The sequence below is a fragment of the Onychostoma macrolepis genome, chromosome 15 (genome assembly GCF_012432095.1).
Source record: "Onychostoma macrolepis isolate SWU-2019 chromosome 15, ASM1243209v1, whole genome shotgun sequence".
In the NCBI taxonomy this organism is placed as follows: Eukaryota; Metazoa; Chordata; class Actinopteri; order Cypriniformes; family Cyprinidae; genus Onychostoma; species Onychostoma macrolepis.
In genome coordinates this window covers 13,380,051-13,407,508 of record NC_081169.1, presented here as the reverse complement: position 1 = coordinate 13,407,508, position 27,458 = coordinate 13,380,051, and the positions used below count along the sequence as shown (strand labels likewise).

General features: G+C 34.5%; 1 protein-coding gene across 1 annotated transcript in view; it reads left to right on the top strand.

Moving 5' to 3' along the window:
* The first annotated feature begins 930 nt into the window (after positions 1–930).
* The window catches only part of arhgap32a (Rho GTPase activating protein 32a), a 34,787-nt gene continuing 8,259 nt past the window's right edge, over positions 931–27,458 (top strand). Inside the window, exons 1-16 of the mRNA XM_058745033.1 lie at positions 931–1,117; positions 4,393–4,480; positions 4,580–4,674; positions 4,771–4,855; positions 20,664–20,750; positions 21,906–22,043; positions 23,267–23,359; positions 23,848–23,970; positions 24,082–24,159; positions 24,589–24,670; positions 25,051–25,200; positions 25,309–25,411; positions 26,291–26,435; positions 26,535–26,617; positions 27,078–27,185; positions 27,272–27,417. Of these exons, the coding sequence (XP_058601016.1) occupies positions 1,029–1,117; positions 4,393–4,480; positions 4,580–4,674; positions 4,771–4,855; positions 20,664–20,750; positions 21,906–22,043; positions 23,267–23,359; positions 23,848–23,970; positions 24,082–24,159; positions 24,589–24,670; positions 25,051–25,200; positions 25,309–25,411; positions 26,291–26,435; positions 26,535–26,617; positions 27,078–27,185; positions 27,272–27,417 (1,693 nt within the window). The 5' untranslated portion in view covers positions 931–1,028. The remainder of the gene's footprint in view (positions 1,118–4,392; positions 4,481–4,579; positions 4,675–4,770; positions 4,856–20,663; positions 20,751–21,905; positions 22,044–23,266; positions 23,360–23,847; positions 23,971–24,081; positions 24,160–24,588; positions 24,671–25,050; positions 25,201–25,308; positions 25,412–26,290; positions 26,436–26,534; positions 26,618–27,077; positions 27,186–27,271; positions 27,418–27,458) is intronic.

Genomic DNA, 27,458 nt, shown 5'->3' with positions numbered 1-27,458 from the left:
TGAAAAGAGGATGTAAACTTTTGACCTCAACTGTATATTGGAATAAATGGTAACTTTCCTTAATAAACTAACAAATAATGCTTAACAGATCATTATTTAATATATATTCACATAGCTAGAAATATGAGATAATGTGCTTGTTGATTTTACTAATATACTTATTAAACATTACCTTACGATTAACAGATAATTAATGTAAATTGAAATGCTTACAAATGTCATTAAACTTTCAATTCATATAATCATGCACTTTTTAAAGATCTTCAAAATGATTTTGACAGATGGTTTACAATGAGTAAAAGATTCATTAATTAACACACATTACGTAATGCTTAATAGATCAGTAGTTAATTCTTATGTCATTAAACTTTCAATTCATATAATCATGCACTTTTTAAAGATCTTCAAAATGATTTTGACAGATGGTTTACAATGAGTAAAAGATTCATTAATTAACACACATTACGTAATGCTTAATAGATCAGTAGTTAATTCTTATGTCATTAAACTTTCAATTCATATAATCATGCACTTTTTAAAGATCTTCAAAATGATTTTGACAGATGGTTTACAATGAGTAAAAGATTCATTAATTAACACACATTACGTAATGCTTAATAGATCAGTAGTTAATTCTTATGTCATTAAACTTTCATCATTTCATTAGTACCTTTATGGGCACTGGGCTTTTAGCTGTTGTAACAACGTTTGTGTAAAGGGTGGTTAGTTAAGTTTATCTAAATGCTTACTAAAGACATAACACACATTATTATGGGTGCAAAGCGTGTTTTATTGCCTCAAATCTTATATTAGTTCTGTATATAATTAAACAGAGTATTCCTTAAATCTTACATCAACAGGGAAAACAAATGCATTTTCCATGAAAATTCTTGTTTATTTATTTTAAAATCATTTAAAGATTTTTCTGCCGCAGGCCTTCATCCCGTTGCCGAGGTTGGAGGTTTATGTTGAAGTCCGGTCTCCTCCCTCCCCTCACAGACGGGCAGCTGTTGCAGTGACTCAGTATCATGGAGGCGTGCAGCGGGACTGCAGCAGTGACACACGGCAGAGCTCCAACACCTCTGAGAGACGCATGCAGTCATGATCCCTGTGAAGGGTGAGTAACAGCCTGCATACTTCGCCTCTCAGTGTGCTTTGGCTGCTGCGGTGCTCGGTTATGGTTAGATATGTGGTATATGTCTGCCTGTGTGTGTTTCTCTTGCAAGGTTAGATGAGGCATTTTCTTTACATTCGGCTGAATCTCTGCATAATCAGGTGCAGTGCATGGTTTTTGCGCACACATGCGTTTTGTGCGTCATGTGACCGGTCACCTTATTCTATTTCTGAGACAGCATATTACAGCAGCACTGCATGCAGCAGATGTGAATTTGTCCCCTGAGGAGTAAATTATAGTGGAGATTTGTGTGCAACTGGTGCCCTACAGAGATGATAACAAGGACAGTAGACATCAATGAATGTGTTGTACCACCCCAAGGAAGCAGGCATGGTTTAATGTAATAGTCAGTGTCATGACACATCTTTTATACTATCTGTTAATTTATTCATTAAATATGTAATTCATACAAAAAAATAGCAGGGTGACAACTGTTCTGATATCATAATAAAGTGAAAGCCTGATTAAAAAACAAATTGAAGTCTTAAAAGAAAAACCTTAACATTAAGTGCTACATTAAGTACTGTAATTAATCTTTTTTTTTATTGAAACAAACCTGCTTTTTAATATTCAATTTCTTTCCCCTGCTATATCAAAATCATGTTATGCAATCAATATGCAGAAACATGCAAAGTAAAACAAAACAAAAAACCCAGGAAGTTATATAAAGACCATTGCAGACCTTCATCAAGTCAAAAATATCAGTAATCTAAAATTATCTTAAAAATTTGGCATTTTTATGGCAATGCCAGTGATTATTTATTATTATTAATTGATCATTATGTGTGTAAAATTTGTAAAACAAAACACAAAATGTTACTTTTTTAAAACTAACAATTAAGATCACATATTAAAATTTTTAGTTTTTACTTATTACTTTTTTTTTTTATTAGCATTTTTCTGTTACAATCCAAATATCCTGTTCATTGGATGACATGAGCAGCAGTTTTTCAAATGACAACAGTCGTGACAATTGCAATTATGATTTTGATCAAAATTATTATCAGTTTAACCATTATAGTGTGCAGCATGACTAAATGTGACTAAAATGTCAACAATTTTAATTAACTAAACAACAGAGACCAAAAACATTTGACTAAATATGATGATAACTACTTCATTGTGAACACTTTACACATTAATCATTGACCCGTAGTTAGTAATTTAGAACTCGCTAATCTGCCATTATGTTGCACCTGTGACTTTAAAATGGCAGTAAACTTTTGCCTCTTTCTTCCATGAACCGGATCAGGCATTATCGTGCAATCTCACGGTGGTCTAATCTGTTGGAGGAAGGGGGAGTGTGGGATGTTCTGGAACAAAATCACTGACTCTCTTTTGTCTACCGAATGAATCGTCTAAACTCTAGCCTTTTATTCCCATTCTAAAGGCTTTCCAATCCTTAAAGCTGTTCCAGCTCACCTTTCCTTACCCCAGGAGCGCATCATATTTCAAGTTACACTTTAGCCCTGTTCTTTGTTATTTAGGGTGGATTCATTTTTGACTGACTGAGTGACTGATTGAAGCGTCACGAAACGTACAATAGCTTGCTTTTTACCACCACTGATCTGATCTTCTATAATGTCTCCGTGTTTCGACCCTCCTGGCCATGCTCTCAGCTGCAGGGTGAACTGGACAGATCATTTCATGATTTCATGAGCTTTTACTTTTGGAGACTAGAAATGAATGTAACTTTTGAGTGCAATTCATTACATATGGCTTATAAAGTGTTATTTTCTAACATAATAGGTTTGTGTAATCTGATAGTTTAACTACTATACATCCTAAACAGCTTTACTGACTGATTAAAGACATTATATAAGGTTCAATACCCTCATTAACAAATCCAATTTTGTAATTTTCCTATATCCTAGATCCTAACGGGCACACTGAAAATGCATTAGGACTGGCGTGTGTTTGTTGAGCAGCTTTACTCTTGTGTTATTGACACAGCTCGGCCTTGGTGAACTTGTAGCTTGTTGTTTGGTTATTTCTTCACACTGGTCATGAGTTCAGTGTAATGAGTGGTGCCTCCCAACTTGGTTAGTTTATTGTCAGCATGTCCTGCTTGATTAGGCAGCCAAAAGTGAGAAAAGAAATGGACCAGAAGGAATGTATCAGATGACACAGTGGGCTTTGCCATATAAGAGCTGTTGGCTTGCTAAGTTTATAACGTTTATAATTTAGGCATCAAAAATAAATAAAATAAATACATTTTATATATATATATATATATATATATATATATATATATATATATATATATATATATATATATATATTTATTATTAATTTAGTGTTATGCTAATTCAGCATGTAATTTTTATTAAATTTTTTTGTGCCACAACATATAGTAGTGTAAAATGAATATGCTTAAGTGTGAATGAGTTTTGAGAATTACCACAGAGGGATCATTTTTCAGCAAATAACAAGGCTCAAGGCTGGAATACACTGCACAACTTCTCAACATATTTTAAAACACTAGGCATTACACACTTGCTTTATTTTTAAGCGATTTAGAGGAAAAGCTTGGCATCATACACTAAGCAAATGAGGATCACGCACTAACAGACTTTTCAAGTTGTTCCGAACACAAAGTCACAAGAAACATGTTTCATTGTTGAGAGATGCATGACAGATGAAAACGATTAATCTGTGCTTTAAAATCAGCTAAAAATATGTAGACGTTTGATATCCTCCTTGATATCCTATATTAAGATGTTTGATATCCTCCAACTGGACGGATTCATAGTCTAAAGCTAAAAGATTCTGATTTTCTGTTAAATCTGTCAACTCCATCTACCCAAAATTAGCGTAGACTCCTCCAGACTGTAAATCAGGGCAAAAGTCATGTGGTATATTCAAGCCTCTTTTTTTTTTTTCTTTTTGGCCTGTCCCCTGTTGTATGGCTTTAGAAGACCTTTTTTAAGGAGGTTTTTTTTTTTTTTAAGATGTTGACAACCCATGGTCACTAACTGATTTCATTGGTTGGAAAAGAGCAGCTTGAACATTCTGCAAAACATCTTATTTTGTGTTCTACAGAAGAGCCAAACGGATTCGAAACATTTTTGGGTGAACTATTCCTTTAAAACAATCCTAGCTCAGGAATTTCATCTGTGTAATTGCTTTGTGCCGAGTGATGCGATGCAGAGGTATTTATGTATGTCATAGCATAAGCTTATTTCAACATACCCCTCTCTGATTCTCTTTTCTTTAAGGCCCCACCCAGAGGAGGATGAGGGGGAGGAAGATAGAAGCTTGCAGCCAGCAGAGACTGCAGGCTGGGAGGACGCCATTGCTGTTATGGTGTGTGTGTGTGTGTGTACTGGCTTTCTGTATGTCACGCTTCATGCGTTTAGAGTGCTGCGTAATCGTTTGTTTACATGTGTGTGTTCGTATATGCAGGCACGAGGAACGCCGATGGTCCCTGGACTGCCTGCCGAATCTTCTCTGCGCTCATGTGCCAGCACGGCCAGCATGAAGGTCAAGAACGTCAAAAAGTAGGTGTTTATATGTTCAAGGGAAGAGTTCTTTCTCTGTTTTGTCTCTTCCAGACCCAAGGAGCAGAATACTGATGAGCTCTTTTTGTTTTGCAGACTGTCCCTCACCAAAGGCCATTTTCCCAGGCTGGCAGAATGTGCCCACTTCCACTATGAGAATGTTGACTTTGGCTCTGTGCAGGTGAGGGTTTTATGGTAAATGCAGTCCTGCTGAAGGCCATGATCACTCAGGGTTGACGGGAATGTGTTAATTAGACTCATGGCTGCGGTCTTGGTTTCACTGATGGCAGATTATCCATCATGTTGAAATTAGGGCTGTGGTTTAAGTTACAAGCAATACACATTGGTCTCTGTCAGGTTATATGCTATCCTGAAAGATCTTCAGACTGTGGAAAATATCTTGGCTAGCTGTTTGGATTTCAACGTCATCATTCCTCCCCAAACTGTTATATTCATACAAAAGTCTTAACATTAACACTGTCCATTTCTTCAGGTAATGGGAATATTTGCAAACCAATGACTCCTCTATATTACTGTTCAAAAGTTTGGGTTCGGTAAAATTTTTGAAGTAATTCTCTCTTTCTCACTCAAACTGAAATTATTTGATCAAAAACACAGTAAAAAAAACATTTGTAATATGCAATGTGATTACATTTTAAAATAACTCTTTTCTGTTTGAATATATTTTAAAATGCCATTTATTCCTGTGACGCAAAGCTGAATTTTCAGCATAATTACTCCCGTCTTCAGTGTCACATGATCTTTCAGAAATCATTATAATATTCTGATTTGCTGCTCAAGAGGTATTTCTTACTATTATCATTGTTGAAAACATTTGTGCTGCATAATATTTTTGTTACGTGGTGATGGAAATAGTAATACATTTTTATTTTTTAAGTATTTACTGTCACTTTTGATCAATTAAATGTGTTCCTGCTAAATGAAACTATTAATTTCTTTAAAAAAAAAAAAAAAGGTCTAAACCACAAACCTTTGAACAGAAATGCACATATTCTCAAACTTTAATTAACCATATTTATTGTTGTCCCATTACATTTTTTTTATTTTTATTTCTGTGCGTATAATGTAATGTAGCCCAATTTAATTTTGCCTTTTAATCAGGCTGTTTTTGATATTGTACCTTTAAGATTTCTTATGCAAATGATCTCTGTTATGATTGTGCAAACTTGCTAGCTCTTTATCAGCACAGGCCAGAATCCTTTATACTTAACAGACAGTATACTAATATGATGAGATATAAATGTGGGTGGTGACATTTTATGTTCATGGTCATAATAACTGTGATGATTAATGCTGAGATGGACTGGACATGCAGATTTGCGTTAGTTCTCTGCAGACAAACTCTAACGTGCACAAAGTCCCTTTACGGAAAGTCAGTTTACTCACCAGCCATTCTCACCCCCAAATTACTTAGCCTGGTCCAGTTATTACGCCTGTGCATTCTAGAGTAATTTTCTGCCGAGGCTATTGGCACTTAAATTGAAAGATCTGATTTCTATTCCATATTTGCCACTGTTTTTTTTTCTCTCTCCTCCCCCTCTTATTCTTATACTGTCTCTGATAGAACATCAAACTGGACTTCTCTATTTCCATTTCAACATGTCTGTCCCAGCATGGTTTTGTCCAGCCAGATTTAGTTGTCATGCTGATGGGTTCCAGCAGAGAGCAGTAAATACCACTGAGCCCCTCCTCAGTCTTTGCTGTATGTACAGTGTACTGTTCTGAGAACCGAGGGTGTTGGTTTCGATGCATCATGAACAGGGTATGGCGTCATAGCTGTGGAACAGGAAGTTTGCCCTCACGTCCTACAGCTCCTGTGCTCTGCGCCTCCATCATCCTGTGTTTCAGCTCTCAAGGTCACGCAGACTCCTGTTCTATTAGATCACATTCAGTCTCCTGAGCGCGTCACACTGACACACTGTGGCTGTGGCCAGAGGAGTCAGATACTCTTCTACTCCAAACTTGGCAGTTAAATAAGAAATTTGATGTTTCAGGAGGAATGTCCTTTAGTTCTATTTCTCTTTGTGGCTTTCAAAGCTCATGTGCACATTTCAGCAGTTGAACGATACTATATCAATGAATGTGTATCAGATAACAGCAGTTTCATGCCATGGTGCCTTTTGTCTGTCTGGTGTAAATTTGGGAAAAGAAAAAAAACATATACAGTATGGACACAAGATAGGAATCTTTTCTGTACTGAGGACAATTGAACAATTGAAAAAAAAAAACCTATCATAATGCAGAATATGAGTTCAAATCCTGATCATAATTATTGACACCCAGATTTAGAATATATTCAGAAATAAATGCAAATTAACCCATTTTTAGTATTTTAATAAGTTTTTTTTGTCTGTATTTTACATTTGCGTATATGAATCCCTTTTTTTTGTTTTTGTTCATTAACTTTGAGCATGTTATTAAAATATTCAGATTAATAAAAATTGGTTTTAAATTTTGTACAGAAGCACCACATAGTTGTATAAATGTCACATCGTAAATGACCATAGATTATTTTACTGCAAAACAATGCAAAAATGTATTTTATTTATTTATTGTGGTGGAATTATTTTATGTAAACATGATCATTTGAACGTGTGTGTCAGGGTTATTACAGGTAACTAAAATTAAAACCATAAACCATAAAAAAAACCCTGTTACTTAAAATAAAATAGATGTCAACTTAAATAAAATAAAATACAACTTAAACTTTTTAACTTATTTCAGATAGTTTCCAATGCAACATTTCTCATTTAGTTTAATTTCATGTAAATAACTAAAACTGAAATAAAAATTAATAAAACTATATAGACATTAAAAAAAACTAAGTAATCATTACAAAAACGCACAACAAAATTAAACTAAAATGTCAACTAAAATTAAAATAAAATCAGAAATTCTATAAATAAAATGTAATTAAACATATTAACAAAAACTATATGATACTAAAATAACGGGTGCTTTTTTTTGTGGACGTCTATACTCAATAAATGTGAGACAGATGCTTATTTCCCCTCTGGTCATTTGCTCAGCTATCACACCACACAGAAACTCTTATTTTAGGTTTCAGTAACGTTAAATGCAAATTGTATGAGCATTTTATTTTATTTGGCGAAACATAAACAACTATCCTAAACCAAGTACACTATTTGTTTGCAGCTGACTCTGGTTTCATATTTTGAATACAATGCCTTTTATACATTTTGAATTGTAGTTTACGTACCTGAATATTGTTTTATACTGTAGAATAACATTGTGTTTAGTCCTAGAATAGGGTATTGAGTTAACATCCCTTCTGTGGTGTCTTTATGTAGACTTTTGTTGCATTCCCAGAGGTGGTGTGCATGATCCACATTCCTCGGCTCAGGTTTACAGAGGAGCTTTCAGGATCCCTGCCTCCACCCAACTAGCAGAGCGAGATGGAGATGGAGGAAGAACTGGGCCGAATTCAGTGATGCTGTAATGAGCTTTTACTGATCTGAGAACAGTCACTTCCATCTCTGAATGAGCAGCTGGCTGGGGCATTGATTAAGTCTATGTGTTTTCCGCTATAAATCGTCTCGGACAGAAGGGAGGGAGCCCTCACTCACCACAATTTCATTAGAATGGACCCAAACCTGCCCGTTTCAGCAGGTTCAACAAACAGTGCTGCTGACATGTGTGAGAGAGGCTTTTCTATGGGTGGATTGATCTTGAAGTATTGATACATCTGCTATCTCAGCTTAATCCACATCAAAGTTGAGCAACGTCATGGTTTTGTAGTGAAACGGCAATGCATCAAGTCAGTTTTACTGAAAAATCATGATCAAGAAGTCTTGTAGAATATGATATAGATGGATCCAGATTTAGGTTTATGAATTAGGTCAGGCCTGGATTATGATTTATCATATTTTCTGATTAACTTTTGCTCTCTAAGACTTTGGGCTAATCTCAAAGACATGCAATAAACCTGATAGTAGGGGTGTGCGATATGACGATTTTTGATCGTGGACGATAAAAATGTCTCCACGATCTGCTTTTGAAGAAATATCGTAGTATCGTGCTACAGCGCACATTCTATCAGCTGCAGTTCTTATTCCTCCGTCTCAATATACTGTACATTATTCGGATCTGCTTTAAAGCCTTGCCGGTTAAATGTTTTATCACGCGTTGGTCTGACGTGCGCTTTTTCTGAGCCCGTACACCCGAAGCGCGCGAGCTAAAGCCTGTCAAAAAGCGCCTGATTACTGAAGTTATCTTGTGCACTAATACTGTCAAAACACACAAGGTTTATGTATAGACTCCGTTGCTTATGTCTAAAATGAGTAGGTAAACAGCTGAGAGAAAACGGATGCTTGCAGGTCTTAAAGGGGCAGTACTGAACATGCTGTCGACTGTCATTAAAGGGATAGTTCACCTTAAAATTTAATTTCTGTCATTATTTACTAACTCGCATGTTGTCCCAAACCTGTATTAATTTCTTTCTTGTGCTGAACACAAAAGAAGATATTTTGAAGAATGTGGGTAACCAAATAGTATCTGGTCCACATTGACTTTTGATAGAAGGAAAAAAAAAAAATACTATGGAATAAGTCACTGGGGACCAGCAACTGTTTGGTTTTCCACATTCCTCAAAATAGCATTTATGTTTAGCAGAAGAAACTCATTCAGGTTTAAAGAAACTTTTGAGTGAATAAATGATGGTATAAATATAAAACACTTTTTATTTTGGGGTTAATTATTCCTTCAATGTTAATAAAACGCCAAAACACAAAGAGAAAAATCACTCACTACTCTTGACTGAAAAACATTAATACAGTTGATTTAATGGGAATCAATCTATATAGTGTTTTATTTTTATGTTTGTTGATTCAATTTATTGAATGCTCCTGCTCAGGGCCGGATTATCCATAGACGGGATTGGGCGAGTGCCCTGGGGCACTAGCCAATAGGGGGGCACCAAGTGATTACGATAATGACAAGACCTTTAAAATATTTTTCATGTTTTGTATATATTATTTTGCTGGAAGAGATACAGATGCATAGAAAATGAACAGTTAATGATACAATATATATACAGAGAGAATATCAAATATATGCACGCATATAAAGAATTACAATTGGGTCAGGTCCCAGTGTATTTGCCCCCTCCCACAGTCGGAGTCGAGCATATTTATTCACAAATGGATAGGCAGCATCGACTTGGCGGTTGTGCGAAACGTAAATTTAAAAAAAAAAAAGAGAGAAAATATCACGACACATAGCCAGGGCTATACAGGGCGACTGAAAAGTACTGCGTGCGACTATCAAAAAATATTTAGGAGCACCTGTATGACTAACCCGATCAGCATAGGCTATTTGTGTTTGCGCTGAGAGGAGCTTCAAAGATTTCTACTTGCGTGTTTGTGCAGCGGTGAGTGGGCCTAATGTATCGCAGACATATGTTGATTCCTTGAATGCAATGTTAATCAGAATCCACTCACTGCTCAAAATACTTTTGTTCATTGCTGAGTTATGCACGCTTACAAATCCTCTCCATAACAAACAAAGTGTAGAAGGTGTAAATAAGAGATTCGTTGTGCAGTGTAGAGAGCTTCATTGATTATAGTGGAGCTTTGTGAGATTGCGATGAACTGAAGTGAGTAACAGCTTTTAAAGATTATTAAGGAGTTTGCAAATGTGATATTAAATTAATACAACGGTTCAAAGAACAATAAGGGTCATTCTACAGAAACGTCCACTTTTCTGTCCCTAGACTTTAAAGAAATATTACAATTGAAATACACATTAGGGTTACAATTTTTTTAATATTTTAAAATGAAACAATATGTTATTTGAACAATTACACCTTCCTGAGCCATCAATGTGGCATATAAGTTAATATAAAGTGATGTACATTGTATGACTTTAACAATATTGCCTGATTTTGCTCTATTTTGTAAAGGAAAATAGTTTCAAACAGTCACAGCTGAGCGCGCGTCTCCATTCAAACACATTTATGTTTCATTTATGAATTAACCTGATTAGAAATTTTGGAAAAATGTTTTTTTGAATTTGACAATGACATAGGCTACCTTTAATAAAATTAAGGGAAACAAATGGCATTACAAAAAATGCCCCTGTAAATCACTTTAAGGAGTCAAATATTACCTTGTAATGGGAAGGCTAATTTTTGTTATTGATCAGAAGGTGCTCCTGAATTTTTGAGGGGGTGGCACTTCATATGTGGTCACCCTAGGGCACTACACTGTGTTAATCCGGGCCTGCTCCTGCTAAATACACCTATTGTACCTGAAAATAAAACACTGTTTTATTTGTATAGTATGTGTATTTGTAATGTGTATCTTTTGTTCTCATTTTTTAATAACAAAGATAAAATAATGACAAAGATTTTTATCTTCGCCCACTTTGGCCTAAATATCCGCCATTCTTTTTTAAAATATTTTTGTTACCTTGAAAGGTTTTGTCTTTATAATAGGGAAATTATTTTGGCTGTAATGCTCAGACAACTTGCAAAATAGTAAAACCAACATAACAAAGAATCGTGATAAAATCGTGAATCGTGATTTTTCTTAAAAATACCGTGATATTATATTTTTGCCATATCGCCCACCCCTACCTAGTATGCATCTTTAAGAGAAGATGCATGACATGATTGAATTGCTGACAACCCTTGTGTAATTTAAGGCACTGTAGATTAGCCGTGGCTCCAGATGGAGAAAGGTCAACTCATGATCACTGCTTTACTCTTTCTAGCTTTTATGTAACTTGAGGAATTTCCTTGTGGATTATTGCTACTGAAAAAGCTTTTGCTGCAATTTATTATACAAGTGGAATTTTAATCCACAGATTGTGTGACATAAAGCTGTGGCTGTTGACCTTCGGTGTCTGCTTTTTACCCATTTTCATCACCGTTGCAAATACCAGACCAGGTGCTATAATCTTAAATGCGCTTATGTCTTTTAGTCAGTGTTAGATGAAGTTTAGAGCTGATCTGGGGTTTCATAGATTCAGCTAAAGGAAAAAAAATTGGTATGCTTTTTCCAGAGGAATTTTCCAAACGAGTGGTTTAGACGGGGCCTGTTATGGTAAGGTTACAAAGTGCCATTTTCACCACAGCATTCTCTCTTTTGAGGTTATCTGTATTGTATGCGAGTGTACTTCTTGAAGTTGTCAAAATAATATACACATTTACAAATGTCTTTCTCTTCTGGGAATATGAACCAAAAATATTGATGACTCATGGGAAGTTCCTAGTTGCGAAATCATAATTACAATGTGTGTTTAAGTGGTATTGGTCAGAAAAAACATGGGCTCATTGGGCAATTTGTATTTCTCATTTTAGTTTAGATTCTCATTTCAGACAAAGACAGGAAATATTTTAGCACTATTAAATCAAAACTGCAATTTGTAGTCTTCTTTTTAGTCTTTCAGTTTGTAGGCACCTTTTTTTCTTCTTCTTTTTAAAGTAATTGTATTACATGACCTAAAATTAATATTTTATTTATATTATGGTAATCATAGCATTGTGCAGATGTTCATATATTTTACTCATTTAGTAAATATGACAAAGACACCTTGTGGTCAAAATTTAATATACATAAAAAAGAAATTGGGAAAAAAGATGTTGGTCTTTTTGCATTTCAAATGAGGATTCCAACTTGACTCAACTTTTTTTTTTTTTTTTTTTTAAATGCAGTATGTCCCATCTTAATTTCCTGTTTCAGTAGGAAATATGCCCAAAAAAGAAAAAGATGGTTGTCCAATCATTTAATGGGGTCTTTAAATGTCATTTAAATGAAATGTTGAAATGGGAATGTCAAATTGAAATATTTTTATTATTGAGTTATCAAATACATTTTTCCTAAACGACAAATCATCAGAGAGTGAGCCTATATAAAAATCAATCAATGATATTGGAAATTGTAATAATTTTGTGTATAATCAAGCATAATAATAATAATAATAATATAAAATAATAAAAAACATGAAATGAAATAAACATTTCTGATAAAAACATGTGAGTGGTGCTTAACGTGGTAAAACACAGCACTGTGCAGTCACTAGGGTCTTTTTTTAATCATGTTTTAACAATTAGGTAGGAATTTTAACATGTTTTAACACTTAGCTAATCTCTGTTAGCATGTGACAGTTCACTGCTAGCATCAATATCAATAATAATAATTTTTATTCCGGTCCTCACAGACAGCTTATCACAAAGTAAATAAAAATACATAGTTACCGAAAAAGGTGTAGGCAGAAGCCTTGCTTATTATGCCTACCCTTTATACATAATTAACTGAATGGGCGACACTTTTCACTAAATTAAATAATACAAAGTAAACAATATTACAAAAACATTTCCCAAAAATGTACAAACATAATTCACAACAAACATAACATAAATACACACTCCAACTATTACTTCGATTCTTTAACAGTACAACCACAATTTGTTAATACTAAGTCATATAATTATGTATCACCTTATTTTTATACATTTTCTTAAATTGACAAAGTGACTTTTAGTTTCTTATCATATTTATTCCATAAATTTAAACCCTATAACAGATAAGCACCTATTTTTTGCATTAGTTCTTGCCCTTACTTTCTTAAACGTATACAATCCTCTTAAATTATACTGACTTTCTCTTATTTTGAACAGCCTCTGAATACAATTTGGAAGTCAATTATAAAAGTATATAATTGAACTAAATCTACAAATTTTAATGCATGTAAATCAATAAACAATTTATTTGTTGGTTCGTTTTAACAATTCTAATAGCTTTCTTTTGCAACATGTGTATTGATTTTAAATTGGATTTATAAGTGTGACCCCACACCTCCACACAGTAAATAATGTATGGAACTATGAGCGCACAATACAATATATATAAAGTTTTTTCATTCAAAATATGTTTTGTTCTATTTAATATTGCAATAGATTTGGACATCTTTGTTTTTACATAATTAATGTGTGATTTCCAACATAATTTATGATCGATTATAACACCCAAAAATTTATTTTCATACACTCTTTCTATTTCCTCGTTATCAATCATTAATTTCACTTTGTTGTTACTTTGTCGATTACTGAATATTATAAACTTTGTTTTACTTAAATTCAGTGAGAGTCTGTTATCATCAAACCATTTTTTAAAAACCCTCAGTTCCATTTCCACTGTATTCAGAAGCTGTTCCAAAATTTTCCCAGAACAATATAAATTAGTATCATCAGCAAACAAAACCATTTTTAATACTTTAGACACTTTACAAATATCATTTATGTACAGTATAAACAACTTAGGACCTAAGACCGAACCTTGCGGAACACCACAAGTAACTTTCAATAAATCTGATTTAACATTATTAATTTGTACAAATTGATATCTGTCATTGAGGTAACTTTTTATCCAAGCAAAAGCTTTTCCTCTTATACCATATCTCTCCAATTTCATCATTAATAATCCATAATCAATGGTGTCAAAAGCTTTTTTTAAGTCTAGGAACACCCCCACAGTATATTCATTATTATCCATTGAAGAGGAAATCTCTTCTACCAGTTCCATCACAGCCATTGAGGTCGACCTGTTTGTTCTAAAACCATACTGTTGATCACTCAATAATTTGTGTTTATCTATAAAACCATCTAGCCTGCACACAAATATTTTCTCTAAAATCTTCGAGAACTGGGAAAGAAGAGAAATTGGTCTGTAGTTGGAAAAACATTGACGATCTCCATTTTTAAAAATAGGAATAACTTTAGATGTTTTCATATTACTTGGAAATATTCCTGTTAAAAAGGACTGATTGCAAATGTGTGTAAATGGTTTTACTATATGTTCTATAATATTTTTTATTAACGACATGTCAATATCATTACAATCGGTGGAATATTTTTTCTTACAATTATTAACAATGTCTAGTATTTCCTTTTCATCAACTCCCCTTATAAACATTGAATAATCATTACTGGAGATATTCATTTCCTCTATCTTATCCCCAGTTCTTTGCTCCATGATCACTTTTGCTAAATTGCTCCCAATATTTACAAAATACTCATTAAATTCATTGACAATGTCATTCATTTTATTTATACTTAATTTATCATCATTAACAAAATAATTTGGATAATCTACTTTTCCAGTATTCTTTTTAATTATACTATTAAGTACTTTCCATGTTGTTTGTATATTATTCTTATGCTTGTCCAATAACTTATTATAATAGTCCTTTTTACTAAATCTTATAATACTTATTAATTTATTTTTATATATCTTGTATTTATTTTCCGCTTGTATAGTTCTAGTCGCTATAAATTTCCTGTATAATGCATTTTTCTTTTTGCATGCTTTCTCTATTCCCTTAGTAATCCATGGTTTATCCTCATTTTTTTTCTTCTTTACAGTCTTAAACAAACAATATTTTTCATATTTTTCAATTAATATGGACGAAAAAGCATCATAAGCACTACTTGGATCTTTACTTGCATAAACCTCACTCCAATTTTGATTCTTTAAGTCCTCACTGAGAGCAGCAATAATTGTTGGTGTTCTATATCGAATTAATTTAAAACTATTCATCCTACTACCTATTGTTTTATCAAATAATCTTTGAAGGATTGCAAAAACTGGAAAATGATCAGTCATATCATTTATAAATAATCCTCCTACTATTTTTCCTCCAATTTCATTTGTGTATATATTATCTATTAATGTAGCAGTATTTTTAGTTATTCTACTAGGTTTTGTAATCACAGGAAATGGACCTTTACTATATAATGTGTCAGTAAAATCAGTAATTCTCTTATTTCCATTTGGATTCAACAAATTAATATTGAAATCTCCACATATAATTTGTACCTTGTTCTCATTCCATTTATCGAGCATACCAAATAATTTATTCATAAAGGTATCCGTACAAGTTCCTGGTGATCTATACACACAACTGATAATTATATTTTTAGATCTTTCAATATCGATTTCTATAGTTACACATTCCAAAAGATTTTCTATAGTCACTGACATACTTTTAATCACCTTACATCTTAACGCTGTGTCAACATACAAAGCAACTCCTCCTCCTTTCTTATTAACTCTGTTTACCGTGAACAAATTATACCCTTCCAATTCAACTTCATGTATTTTCTCATTATCAAGCCAAGTCTCTGACACCGCAATCACATTAAATTTATTAAACTGACTCAAATAATCCTTAATGTGAATATTGACCAACTCCCCATCATCAACATCACTAAATGGGAACAAAAATTCTTTATCCATGTCCATCATATCGTTAATCCTTTTATGAATATTCCTTCACACAGTCTACACTTATCCATACTGATCCAATTCATAGCGTTCTCTTACAGAGCGTTCTTTAGCTTCTTTAGGTGATCCTATTTTGCCGTTACACAGTCATCACTTATCCAAACTGATCAAGTTCTTTGAGTTCTCTTATTGCGTATACTTTAGCTTCTTCAGGAGTTCCAATTAGCCGTATCATCACTTTGCAATTTCTTGTCCATATAATTTGTACCTTGTTCTCATTCCATTTATCGAGCATACCAAATAATTTATTCATAAAGGTATCCGTACAAGTTCCTGGTGATCTATACACACAACTGATAATTATATTTTTTAGCTCTTTCAATATCGATTTCTATGGTTACACATTCCAAAAGATTTTCTATAGTCACTGACATACTTTTAATCACCTTACATCTTAACGCTGTGTCAACATACAAAGCAACTCCTCCTCCTTTCTTATTAACTCTGTTTACCGTGAACAAATTATACCCTTCCAATTCAACTTCATGTATTTTCTCATTATCAAGCCAAGTCTCTGACACCGCAATCACATTAAATTTATTAAACTGACTCAAATAATCCTTAATGTGAATATTGACCAACTCCCCATCATCAACATCACTAAATGGGAACAAAAATTCTTTATCCATGTCCATCATATCGTTAATCCTTTTATGAATATTCCTTCACACAGTCTACACTTATCCATACTGATCCAATTCATAGCGTTCTCTTACAGAGCGTTCTTTAGCTTCTTTAGGTGATCCTATTTTGCCGTTACACAGTCATCACTTATCCAAACTGATCAAGTTCTTTGAGTTCTCTTATTGCGTATACTTTAGCTTCTTCAGGAGTTCCAATTAGCCGTATCATCACTTTGCAATTTCTTGTCCATGTAGCTTGTATCTTGTTCTGTTTCCTCAAAATGCGTGCATGTCTAGCGATGTCAGCATTCTTTTTAGTAAGATGTTCATTCAGGTACACTCCCGTACCCTTCAACTTCTTTGCCTGCCTCAGTAACTCGGCTTTATGTTTCCAATTCACAAACCGAACAACTATTGCAGGTTTTGCTCCGCCATCCCTTCGTGGAAGGGTATGACAGGCCAAGAGCATGTGTAGCATGTTGGAAGTCTCGTTTGCTAGCATGAGTCAAAAGAGCCAAGTGCCATGTCTCTACGATGTTCTGATACAGAGATATAGGTTTTGCTAAACGGTTGCTAGGGTACTCTGTTTGGTTGCTAGGGAGTGGCTTGGCAGCTGCCAATTACAACATTCCAAAGACTGCTTGCCAGTATGAATGAAATAAACCAACCAACCCCCAAGCCACAAGTCAAAAGAGGCCACCTACTTGTCTCTACGATGTTCTGTTCCACAGATATACCTCTCACCTTTTTAATGGAAGTCTATGGGCTGGTTGCTAAGGTGCTGTAACTGGTTGCTAGGGCATGGCTAGGAAGTTGAAATGTCACCATTTATTGTCTGCTTGCTAGGCAGAGTGAAATGAGCCCACCCCCAAATTTCTACGACATTCTGATGCAGAGATTTCTTAGATTCGACCAAATTTCAGTCTATGGGATTTTTTATTTTTTTTTTTTTTTTTTTTGCCCAATTTTGCGAGAATCGTACACACGATTGCTTCACCTGAAATCATAGCACACCTCTCCTCAAAAAACTGCACAATTCAGTGCTTCACAAATATCACTAATAATAATGTTAGTGTTTGATTTTATGGATGTGTTTAGTTACTTTTGCAAAATAAGCAATTTTGGTAATAAATTGTCACCATTGGATGCCTGATGTTAAAATCCCACAACCATTTAAAAAAAAAACTGCTGCAATAAACTCCAAACAACATCAGAGATTGATGCACATGTCCTCCTGTTCTGAGGTCGGTATCTGAGAGTGCAGTTCCTTTCTGCATGGATTCAGAGGGAGGACCAACATCCAGCGCAGGGAGGGGCTAAGATGGTGGAGCGAAGGGGGGCTCCATTTCTATATTTGTCCTCTTCCTCGGTTGTAATTAGACACACAGCATCATGCACATCCTTCTACTGCAGGAGATGAAGATTGGAGAAGGTCCGTGTCTCAAACAGGACGTGTTTTGACTGCAGCGCATTGCTGATTTTCATTCTGCTGTGAATCGAGCCGTTTGTTTTTGATGAGCTGGGCTGACTGAGTCTGTGGGGGTGTGTGTGACGGGTTACTGCGTCTGCGTGCAGCAGCCGTGCAGAACATCAGCAGAGAGGCTGAATAAGGAAAAAGGCTCAGGTGCGAGACTATAGGGAACTATCGGGTTGGATCTGTCAGAATGGGCCCGAGTGTGCTGATAAGACGAGACAGACGGCGTATCAGTGAGTATCCATCCTATTTCATTAGGAGAAGAATAATTATACCCTCTTTGAGGAAATGGAAATCCTTGGCTGCTTTGTCTTGGGGTTCCACTGCCATACAGCGTAGTGTTAAAAACATACAAAAAATGTATATATACTACACTGCATGTCATATTTTGTGTGATAGTTTGAATGTTTTTTTTTTCCCTGCATTACTTTAGAAATTGTGTAAGAGACTTTCTTCCAGATTTTAAAGCAAGTTTTTATTTTTGTCATTATATTACATTTATTTTTCTTACCTCATTAACAAGTTTGATTGACTAGATTTTGTCATATTTAGTTTTACAACAAAAATAAACTAAATTTAAGATATATCATTTCTGAAAATAAGACTTAATATTTTACACTGTTTTGCATTTCAAGTAAATTTACTTTAATGTATTTATTTTTATTTTTTAATTGTTTCACTGGAAAATAAAACAGGAAAAATGTATTTAAATGTTTTGTAACCAGTTTTGCTGATCCAAAATGTTTTAATTCAAGCAGATGTATTAGGATGTAGAAATACATTAATGTTTACATTTATTTTAATGGACTTTGTGCTTGGGTGAAAGATGTTGACAGATCTACTAAGTCAAGTGCTTATCCTGCAGTTTGTATTACTCTACTGAACTGCAGTACTTAAGTAGGTCATTAAAGCTTGTGTAAGTTTCTGTTAGTTTTATCTATAAATAATCAATGCTTTCATTTGTTTAATGCATCTTTGAAATGGCTCAGCATTTTCTATCAATTAAAGGGATGCAGTTCTTGTCTTTGATGTGGAGGCTGGTGTGTGTGTTGAATGATGCATGGGGAGTCTGCATTTCTGAGATGATGCAGAGAAGTAAATTACAGCAGACACTACAAAGGAGTTTGCCTTACTGGATGATTAATTTGCATATCGAAACCCCTGAATCACTTCGGTTTTTGGGCTCACGGGTTGGCTTACATTTGCAGGGACAAGTAGATGTTGTTATGTTTTATAGAGGAAGATCATATAATGTTGGGCTCAGCCAGCAGCTGTGGAAACTTCTGAGCAAAATCCTTGATAAAGTTGCACTGGAACTGCTACTCTAGTGTTTTGGGAATCTTCCTTCATGTGTTGGCTTTGTGAATCCAGAAAGAATCAGACACTGTTGTGGGGTGGTGTACCTGCAGCCGTTTCTTCTTTCTGCCGTGTGTAGATGTCTTGTTGTCTGTGTGTCAGTCATCAGGGCCTGCTGTTTTTGCAGCCTTTAAAAATCCATTGTCATGTTTGAGCTGTGCTACAATGCACAATTTCCAGCAGCAGGACTGTGTCTGTATTTCTCTCATTCTCTCTCTGGAGCTGATGATCTTTCAAGATTTTTATATGCCATTATTCATTTTAATGCCATTAGTTTTGCTTTATAGCATGATTTCAGCTATAATACGTACTTTTCTTCTACTCTTTTCACATTTCTGTCTTAGCTTTGAATGTTTTACACAATCTTTGCATTTTGATGAAAGTGTTTCAGCGCAGGCTAAATTTTAGTTTGAAGTGGTTGGTTTGTAGTGTGCCAACCTTTGCCTTATTATTTATTATTATTATTATTATTATTTTAACTTTAGCCTATATTTTTTTTATATATTTGTCAGATTTGTTTTCTTTTTATTTACATTTAAATGCCATTATTCAATTGCCCAACAAGTATTTTAAAACCTTTGATTGAAAATTCATGTTTGAAATTTGTGTGTGTGTGTATATATATATATATATATATATATAATAACACATATGAATGTTAATGCAGTTTCTCTCACAACTAACGTCACTCTTCTTTTTGCAATGACCAACTAGTCTTGAGGTGATTTTTAATAGATGTATGAAGTCACTGATGCATGAAATGTCACAATGCTTTTTTTTTTAAACTACATTTTAAGCAATATCTATTATTTATCATTTGAAACCCAAGCTGCCTTTTATAAAATATTTAGCTGTTTTCATGCTGTTTGATTCTATTGTGTTGCTTAAAAGTTCCGATATTAAGTCAAGAGTAGATCAGCATTAATAAACAAAAGTGAACAGAGAATAAGCCGAAATTATAATTTTATAGCCATGATAAAATTTTGGTTACTTTTTATTTGATTTTATTTTAAACTTGTGGTACCACATAGGAGTATCGTGATGTGTGGTTTGTGATATTGTGGTTTGTAGTACAGTATGTAACAATATGTATTGCTTTTATTGTCTCCCTTTGACATTTATATTGTTTATTTGTTGTTGAATATATTGTAATAAGAGAATGAAAGCATACTGACAATTCAGACTCGCTCTCTGTGTCTCTCTGCACAGCTGTCTTTATCTGAGGATCAGAATGACCTCACACACAATGGCCTGGACTCAAAGGAGTCAGTGTATCTGGTCCAGATCTGTTGCCAGGTAAGCTTGTTTCACAGAGAAATTTTCACATAGAACCACTGTAGCCCTTTCTGTGTGACAGAGCAGAAGAAATATCATGCCAGGATCACTGATTTGTTATGGCAACAGAGAAAAAGCTAAGCCTTGGAAAAATGGTGAAGTTATAAAAAGACCTTTAAGAGCTTCAGATCAAACAGGCCGGCCAACCGCATGCAGTTTGCACAGCAATTTATCTGTTACATGGAATGTGTCCGTGTTTAGGCAAAGACAGGTTTTTAAAAGAGGATTTTGAGGCCAAGATGAAGACAAAGCTGAAAATATAAATACTCTTGGTCCTGCATTTCTTACCATACTAAAACAATGGTGCTCTGGGATGGTTTTCCACTCGTTCACAGAACTTCTAAAAATATGAATTCAAAGGCCGTTTTTGTGTTGGTAAGCGTAAAAGCTGAAAAGATTTAGAAGAGTCCCGCTCTGCTGTTTCTGAACTATTTGTTCCACCACTGGAACAAATCTCATTTGTTTTACAGTTGTATGAAATCTACAAACCACAGACATATAAGCTATGAATTCAGCCTCCTTAACCTAACACTGGGTGTTATGATGCTACCATGCAATAATAGAAATGTCTGAACCAAAAGAGAGTTTATGATTCTGCTATAGGCTGACTGAGACTACAGTGGACATATCCATATCCAAATATTACAATTATTTCAAATAATATACCCTTTTCCCTAACAGAACAGAATATTCTTATATTTCTAATTAAATAATAATTTCTATTTTAATATTTTTTTAAATGCAGTTTATTTCAGTGATGGCAGAGCGGAGTTTTCAGCATCTTTAATTCAGTCTTCAGTGTCACATGATCCTTCAGAAATCACTCTAATATGCTGATTTGCTGCTTCTGAAACATTTCTTACTATTATCAATGTTGACAAACTTATTGTACTGCTTAAAAAAAAAAAGTAGACACAAAATTTGAAAACCGTATGGTGTATCCCCTAATTATGATTTAAAAAAAATTATTATTATTTAAAAAAAGATCACTTTTTTTCTATCGTTACCTATTTCCTATGTTTTCTCAAGGAGATTTATGTCGGTCTAACTCTCTCTTCTTTATTCAGAATGACTGTTCTTCCTACATTCACTCTTATTGCTTTTCATGTATCTTAGGGTCGTAAGTGGACAGTGAGGCGTTCATACAAAGAGTTTCGTGTCCTTGACAAGCATCTCCACCTCTGTATCTATGATAGAAGATTCTCTCAGCTTCCTGAGCTGCCCCGATTAGACAACCTGAAGGACAAACCCGAGGTTGGTTCACCACACAAACACATATATTGACTGTCTACATGTATCCTTGGTGAAGACAGTCCCAGTGCAGTGAAAATTTTAAATCGTGGCTGGAAATGGAAATGCTTATGCAATTCATTCAGTACTGAAAAAATATTGTTAAAGTTAGTCTAATTAAAACTGTTATTGTTAATAACAGTCTAATTAAAAAATCACTATTTTCTCAATAGAGCACAACACTGCCCAACCACCATGTGGTTCCGGAAGTATTTTTCTCACAGGAAATTTTAAAAAGTCTTCGTTAAAGAGTTAAAAGCCATGACTGCAACAACACAAACTTTGATTTAAATTAAAACATGCGCATATACACAACTATTAAGTAGTACTCAATTACATCATTTGCAACACTTCATGGGAGTTCACTTGGTGCAATTTGCTTGTTTAGATTCTGTGATTGTTGGAGATTTCTTTTCAGAATCATGGGTAATGTAGTTTTTCCACCATGCGCTGTCAAACATGATTGAAACAATGGCTTCAACAAAGCATATACCATCGATTAACAACTTCATAGCTCACATTAGGTCTGTCTTTAAAAGGTTCTCGTCAAAAATCACTTTCCCTATGAAGAAAATCAATGTGATTTTTACTTCTGGAGCCCTGCTCCTGCAATATTTGTGTGTTGTGTATATATTGTGTTTATATTGCAGTTGTATATATTTCTAGTAGTTAGCTGGTTAAGTGGATTTACTTGTTGAAGAGTTCACAAAAGTTATCACGAGCATCATAATGTTTGAAGATGTCGTTACAAATAGTAGTAGAACGGAATTCATTCATAAATTTGTAAAATCTTACCTTCACACTATGGAAATACAAACTGGAAGACAGAAAACAATGACACAAAAGTGGTGGAGCTGCATAAGGTCTATAGAGTATTGTATAGTTAGCTTAGCAACATGCTAACGTCAAACTCAAACATGCTTCCTGTACAGAGATCTATTTATGTCACATCATGTTGCTGCCCATGTAGATCATATTAAATCAGTGTTTTGAGGGTCAATTTTTTTTCCCCTTAGAAGGTACAGTAGATAGCTGTAGATAGCAGAAAACAAGGCCACTCACTAGGCTTTGGAACCAAGCTATTGTGTTGGATCAAAGGCTTATATCTCAAAAGGGAGCACAATGAGAGTGTTGAAAATTGTCTCTTTGTTTATTATCCTTGCTCGGTTTCTGTTCTTTCTCCACAGACCCTTTCCCAGATGCTTACTGCGTACATTTCCCGTCTCTCAGCCATCGCTGATAACAAGATCAACTGCGGGCCAGCACTCACATGGATGGAGGTATTAATGTCACTCCTGATTTTTAACCTACACTACACCTGAATGCTTCCTGTGGCTGCCTGCCCAAATCCTGCCTCTTAAATATAGACGCGATTGGCAGCGAATTGACCGTGGCACGGTGTGTTTAACAAAAGAGGTGTGTTTAACACCTTTGCTTTAACAACAGTAAATTGCTCACAATGTCTCATAAAACACAATCCCATTTTAGGACAGACTTCAGACTTAGTGTATAAAACAACAGTTCACACCCGTTTTTTTTATATGCAGTTAGTCATTAACTAGGATAAGAGACACCTGACTTTACTTGTCTCAACGTGTTCAGTCGCACGAGCTTGCTCTTTCCCAGCATATTGTTTGTTTCACACTGATGTTGCACCTTTCGAGTCATCGTAAAAGGAAATATGAAGTCATTACATAAGGTGATGTTTTTTTTTGGTTTCTGATTATATGCATGTGTTCATATATTTGATTCTTCTTCACTCTCCTAGATTGATAACAAAGGGAATCACTTGCTGGTTCATGACGAATCCTCTATTAATGTTCCTGCTGTAGCTGCGGCCCATGTCATAAAGCGCTACATTGCCCAAGCAGCAGATGAACTCTCTTTTGAGGTATTTATATATATATATATATATATATATATATATATATATATATATATTTTGTTGCATAGTATTTTTGGATTTGGTATTGGTAACTGAAGCATAATTTCTCTTCAAAAGGTTGGAGACATAGTATCAGTGATTGATATGCCTCCTAAAGAAGACACTGGCTGGTGGAGGGGCAAACATGGATTTCAAGTATGCTGTGTTTATATTTTATTTTATTTATTTTAAGTTTCATGAAAAAGCCTGTATGTGTTGGAAACTGTCATCAGTTTGCTTTACATCCGAAACTTGTTTTTGCAGCTTTTATGTCACATCTGAGTCAAAACATCGATTCATTAGTCATCTTTCTCTATTGCTGACAAGGGAGGCATTTTAGTGGTGATAAATGTGTCGTAAAGTAATTGCTACTGATATGGAGGACTATAATCTATTCATGTAGTGCTGCACTAGATTGTAAATGTTATGTACAGAGGGATTCACAGACTTATTCACAGCTGTGTCTTTAAGAGATTTTAGACTGTTGAAAGAGTTGGCCTAATTATGATAATTTTGCCTTTTGTAGAAATGAAGTGAGCTATGAAGCATTTACTTTTATTCAGTGTGTTATTTTTCTATTCACAGGTGGGATTTTTTCCTTCTGAATGTGTGGAACTCATTAGTGAGAAAATCCCTTCAAATGTGACCAACTCTTTGGCCAAACCAGGTACACACTTTTTATTTTTTTTATTTTAGTGTAAAAATATAGTATAATTATAACACCCTATATTTCATCAATTAAATTGATGACACTTGATTATTATTTCATTAGTTCATTAAGGTATATTATTAACTCATCAAGTGATCAGTGTAATTAAATAAACCGTATTTAAACATTACACACTTTTTTTTTTTTTTTATAATACTAAGACTAAGATTTGAAGGCAGAAGAAAAACAATTTTCCTCTATATCAGTTTTCTGTTATAGGTACATAATTTATTCAATTTCAAATGAATTTTTAAGTCAGCCTTAGCATATTTAGAGGTACAGTTTGTTACTAGCTGGCAGCATTGATTTAAAAGTTTTGTTATTTTCATTTTCTGTAGTGTCTAAGAAGCACGGAAAACTGATCACATTTCTGCGCACGTTCATGAAGTCGCGTCCCACCAAGCAGAAGCTGAAACAGCGAGGTATCCTGAAAGAGAGAGTGTTCGGCTGTGATCTTGGAGAGCATTTGCTTAACTCGGGCCATGATGGTGAGAGGAGAGAGAGAGACATTAAGGGGATGTTTATTGCATCTAAATATTTCATTTGAATTGTGTAATTCATATTTAAAGTGCAGGTTTAATGTATTGCTCCAACAGTTCCACAGGTCATCAGAAGCTGCACTGAGTTCATTGAGAGACATGGAGTCGTGGACGGAATTTACCGCTTATCTGGGATTTCATCTAACATTCAGAAACTGAGGTGAGGTTTATTTATTTTTCATGGCTGGAAAATTCATAGAAATTAAAATGCACTACTGTTTAAAGGTTTGGGGTCGGTATAATAAGTAAGTGCAAGTGTGTTATGTTCACCAAGGCTGCATTTATTTGAAAATATTTAATATTGAAAATATTATTGTAATTTAAAATAACTAATTTCTGATTTAATATATTTTGAAATGTAATTTATTCAGCAGAAATTTCAGCATGATTACTCCAGTCTTCAGTGTCACATGATCCTTCAGAAATCATTCTAATATGCTGATTTGCTGCTCGAGAAACATTTCTTATAATTATCAGTTTTGAAAACAGTTTTGAAGATGCTTAACATTTTTGTGGAAACTATGATGCATATTTTTAATTTTTCAATAGACTGTTGAAAAGAACAGCATTTATTTGAAATATAATTTTTTAAACATTATAAACGTCTTTACTGTAACTTACTGTCAATGTCATATTTGTGGAATAATAGTATATATATAAAAAAAGAAAGAAATAAAATCTTTTAAACCCCCAACTTTTGAATAGTAATGTATGAACTTGGGGCCAAAGTTTTTTTTTAGGGGCCATAATTTAACTTTCATTTACTTCGTTCTCAATCAGTTTAGTGTTGTAGGCGTTCAGAACATGATTTGTTTAAATAAATCTGCTGCTGTATAAAACCACAAAATTCTGTACAACACACAATGACAATCAAAAGGAAAGTTTCTTTCCATATAACCAAGTATAAAGAGTGGTATTAGCTACAAGAGCCTCGCACGAATATACCATAATTTATTAGGCTTTTTCAGGATTTGTTGAGTCGAATATAGGTATAAAATGATCAGTCTAAAGAAAATGCATTACCCTCTTGTGTCTATAGGCACGAGTTTGACTCGGAGCATGTTCCAGATCTCACTAAGGACAGCTACGTCCAGGACATTCATTCAGTGGGATCGCTGTGCAAACTCTACTTCCGGGAGCTGCCCAACCCACTGCTGACCTACCAGCTATATGAGAAATTTTCAGTAAGCATCGAACCACTTCTACACGGACACACTAATGTTCTGTAACTGTGTAGTACCAGTATCGGAACACAGAGGTGATGCTTTGGCATATTTTCACAGGATGCTGTATCAGCAGCCACTGATGAGGAGAGGCTGGTCAAAGTCCATGACGTCATACAGCAGCTGCCTCCACCACACTACAGGTTAGATGAGCGCACAGCATCCTCTGCTGATGAAAAAGAGAAGTGTAGTTTTCTCTTCATCAGATGATTACATCATTCTTTTGTGCTCTTGGTGTTGGGTTAATATGTGAAAAATAATGTAAATATGAATATGTGTTTCTGTTTAGATTTAAAGTGATAGTTTAATCAAAAATGGAAGTTCTGTCATCATTAACTTACTCATTTTATTTCAAACCTGTTTGACTTTCATTTTTTTTTTGCGGAACGATTTTGAAGAACGATATTTTTTTGTTCACACAAAGTCAGTGGAAACCAGTGGTTGTTTTGGACAAAAATGTTCTTCCACAAAATAAATACAGTCGTAAAGATTTAGAACGACATGAGGGAAAGTAAAAGATGACAGTTTTTATCTTTGGGTGAACTGTGCCTTTAATACATAATGATAGTAATGGAAAACTTTGTTTTTATGCTTTGTTTCCAGGAGTCTTGAGTTCCTCATGAGACATTTATCCCGTATGGGAACATATAGTGCCGTCACCAACATGCACTGCAAAAATCTTGCAATTGTCTGGGCTCCAAATCTTCTCAGGTAACTTTGTTTTGGTAAATTTGTCTGTAAAGATGCGATTTGTGTCAAAAATGTTGCATTCATTCCTTGTTCCTCAATTGTTGCAGGTCTAAACAGATTGAGTCGGCGTGTTTCAGCGGCACCTCTGCTTTCATGGAAGTGCGTGTTCAGTCGGTTGTTGTGGAGTTCATCCTTAATCACGTCGATGTTCTTTTCAGTCCCAAACTCAGCACTCTGATCCGCCACAGCACAGGTGAGAAATGAGCCTCTGCAATTCTACTCTTACCAGAATTG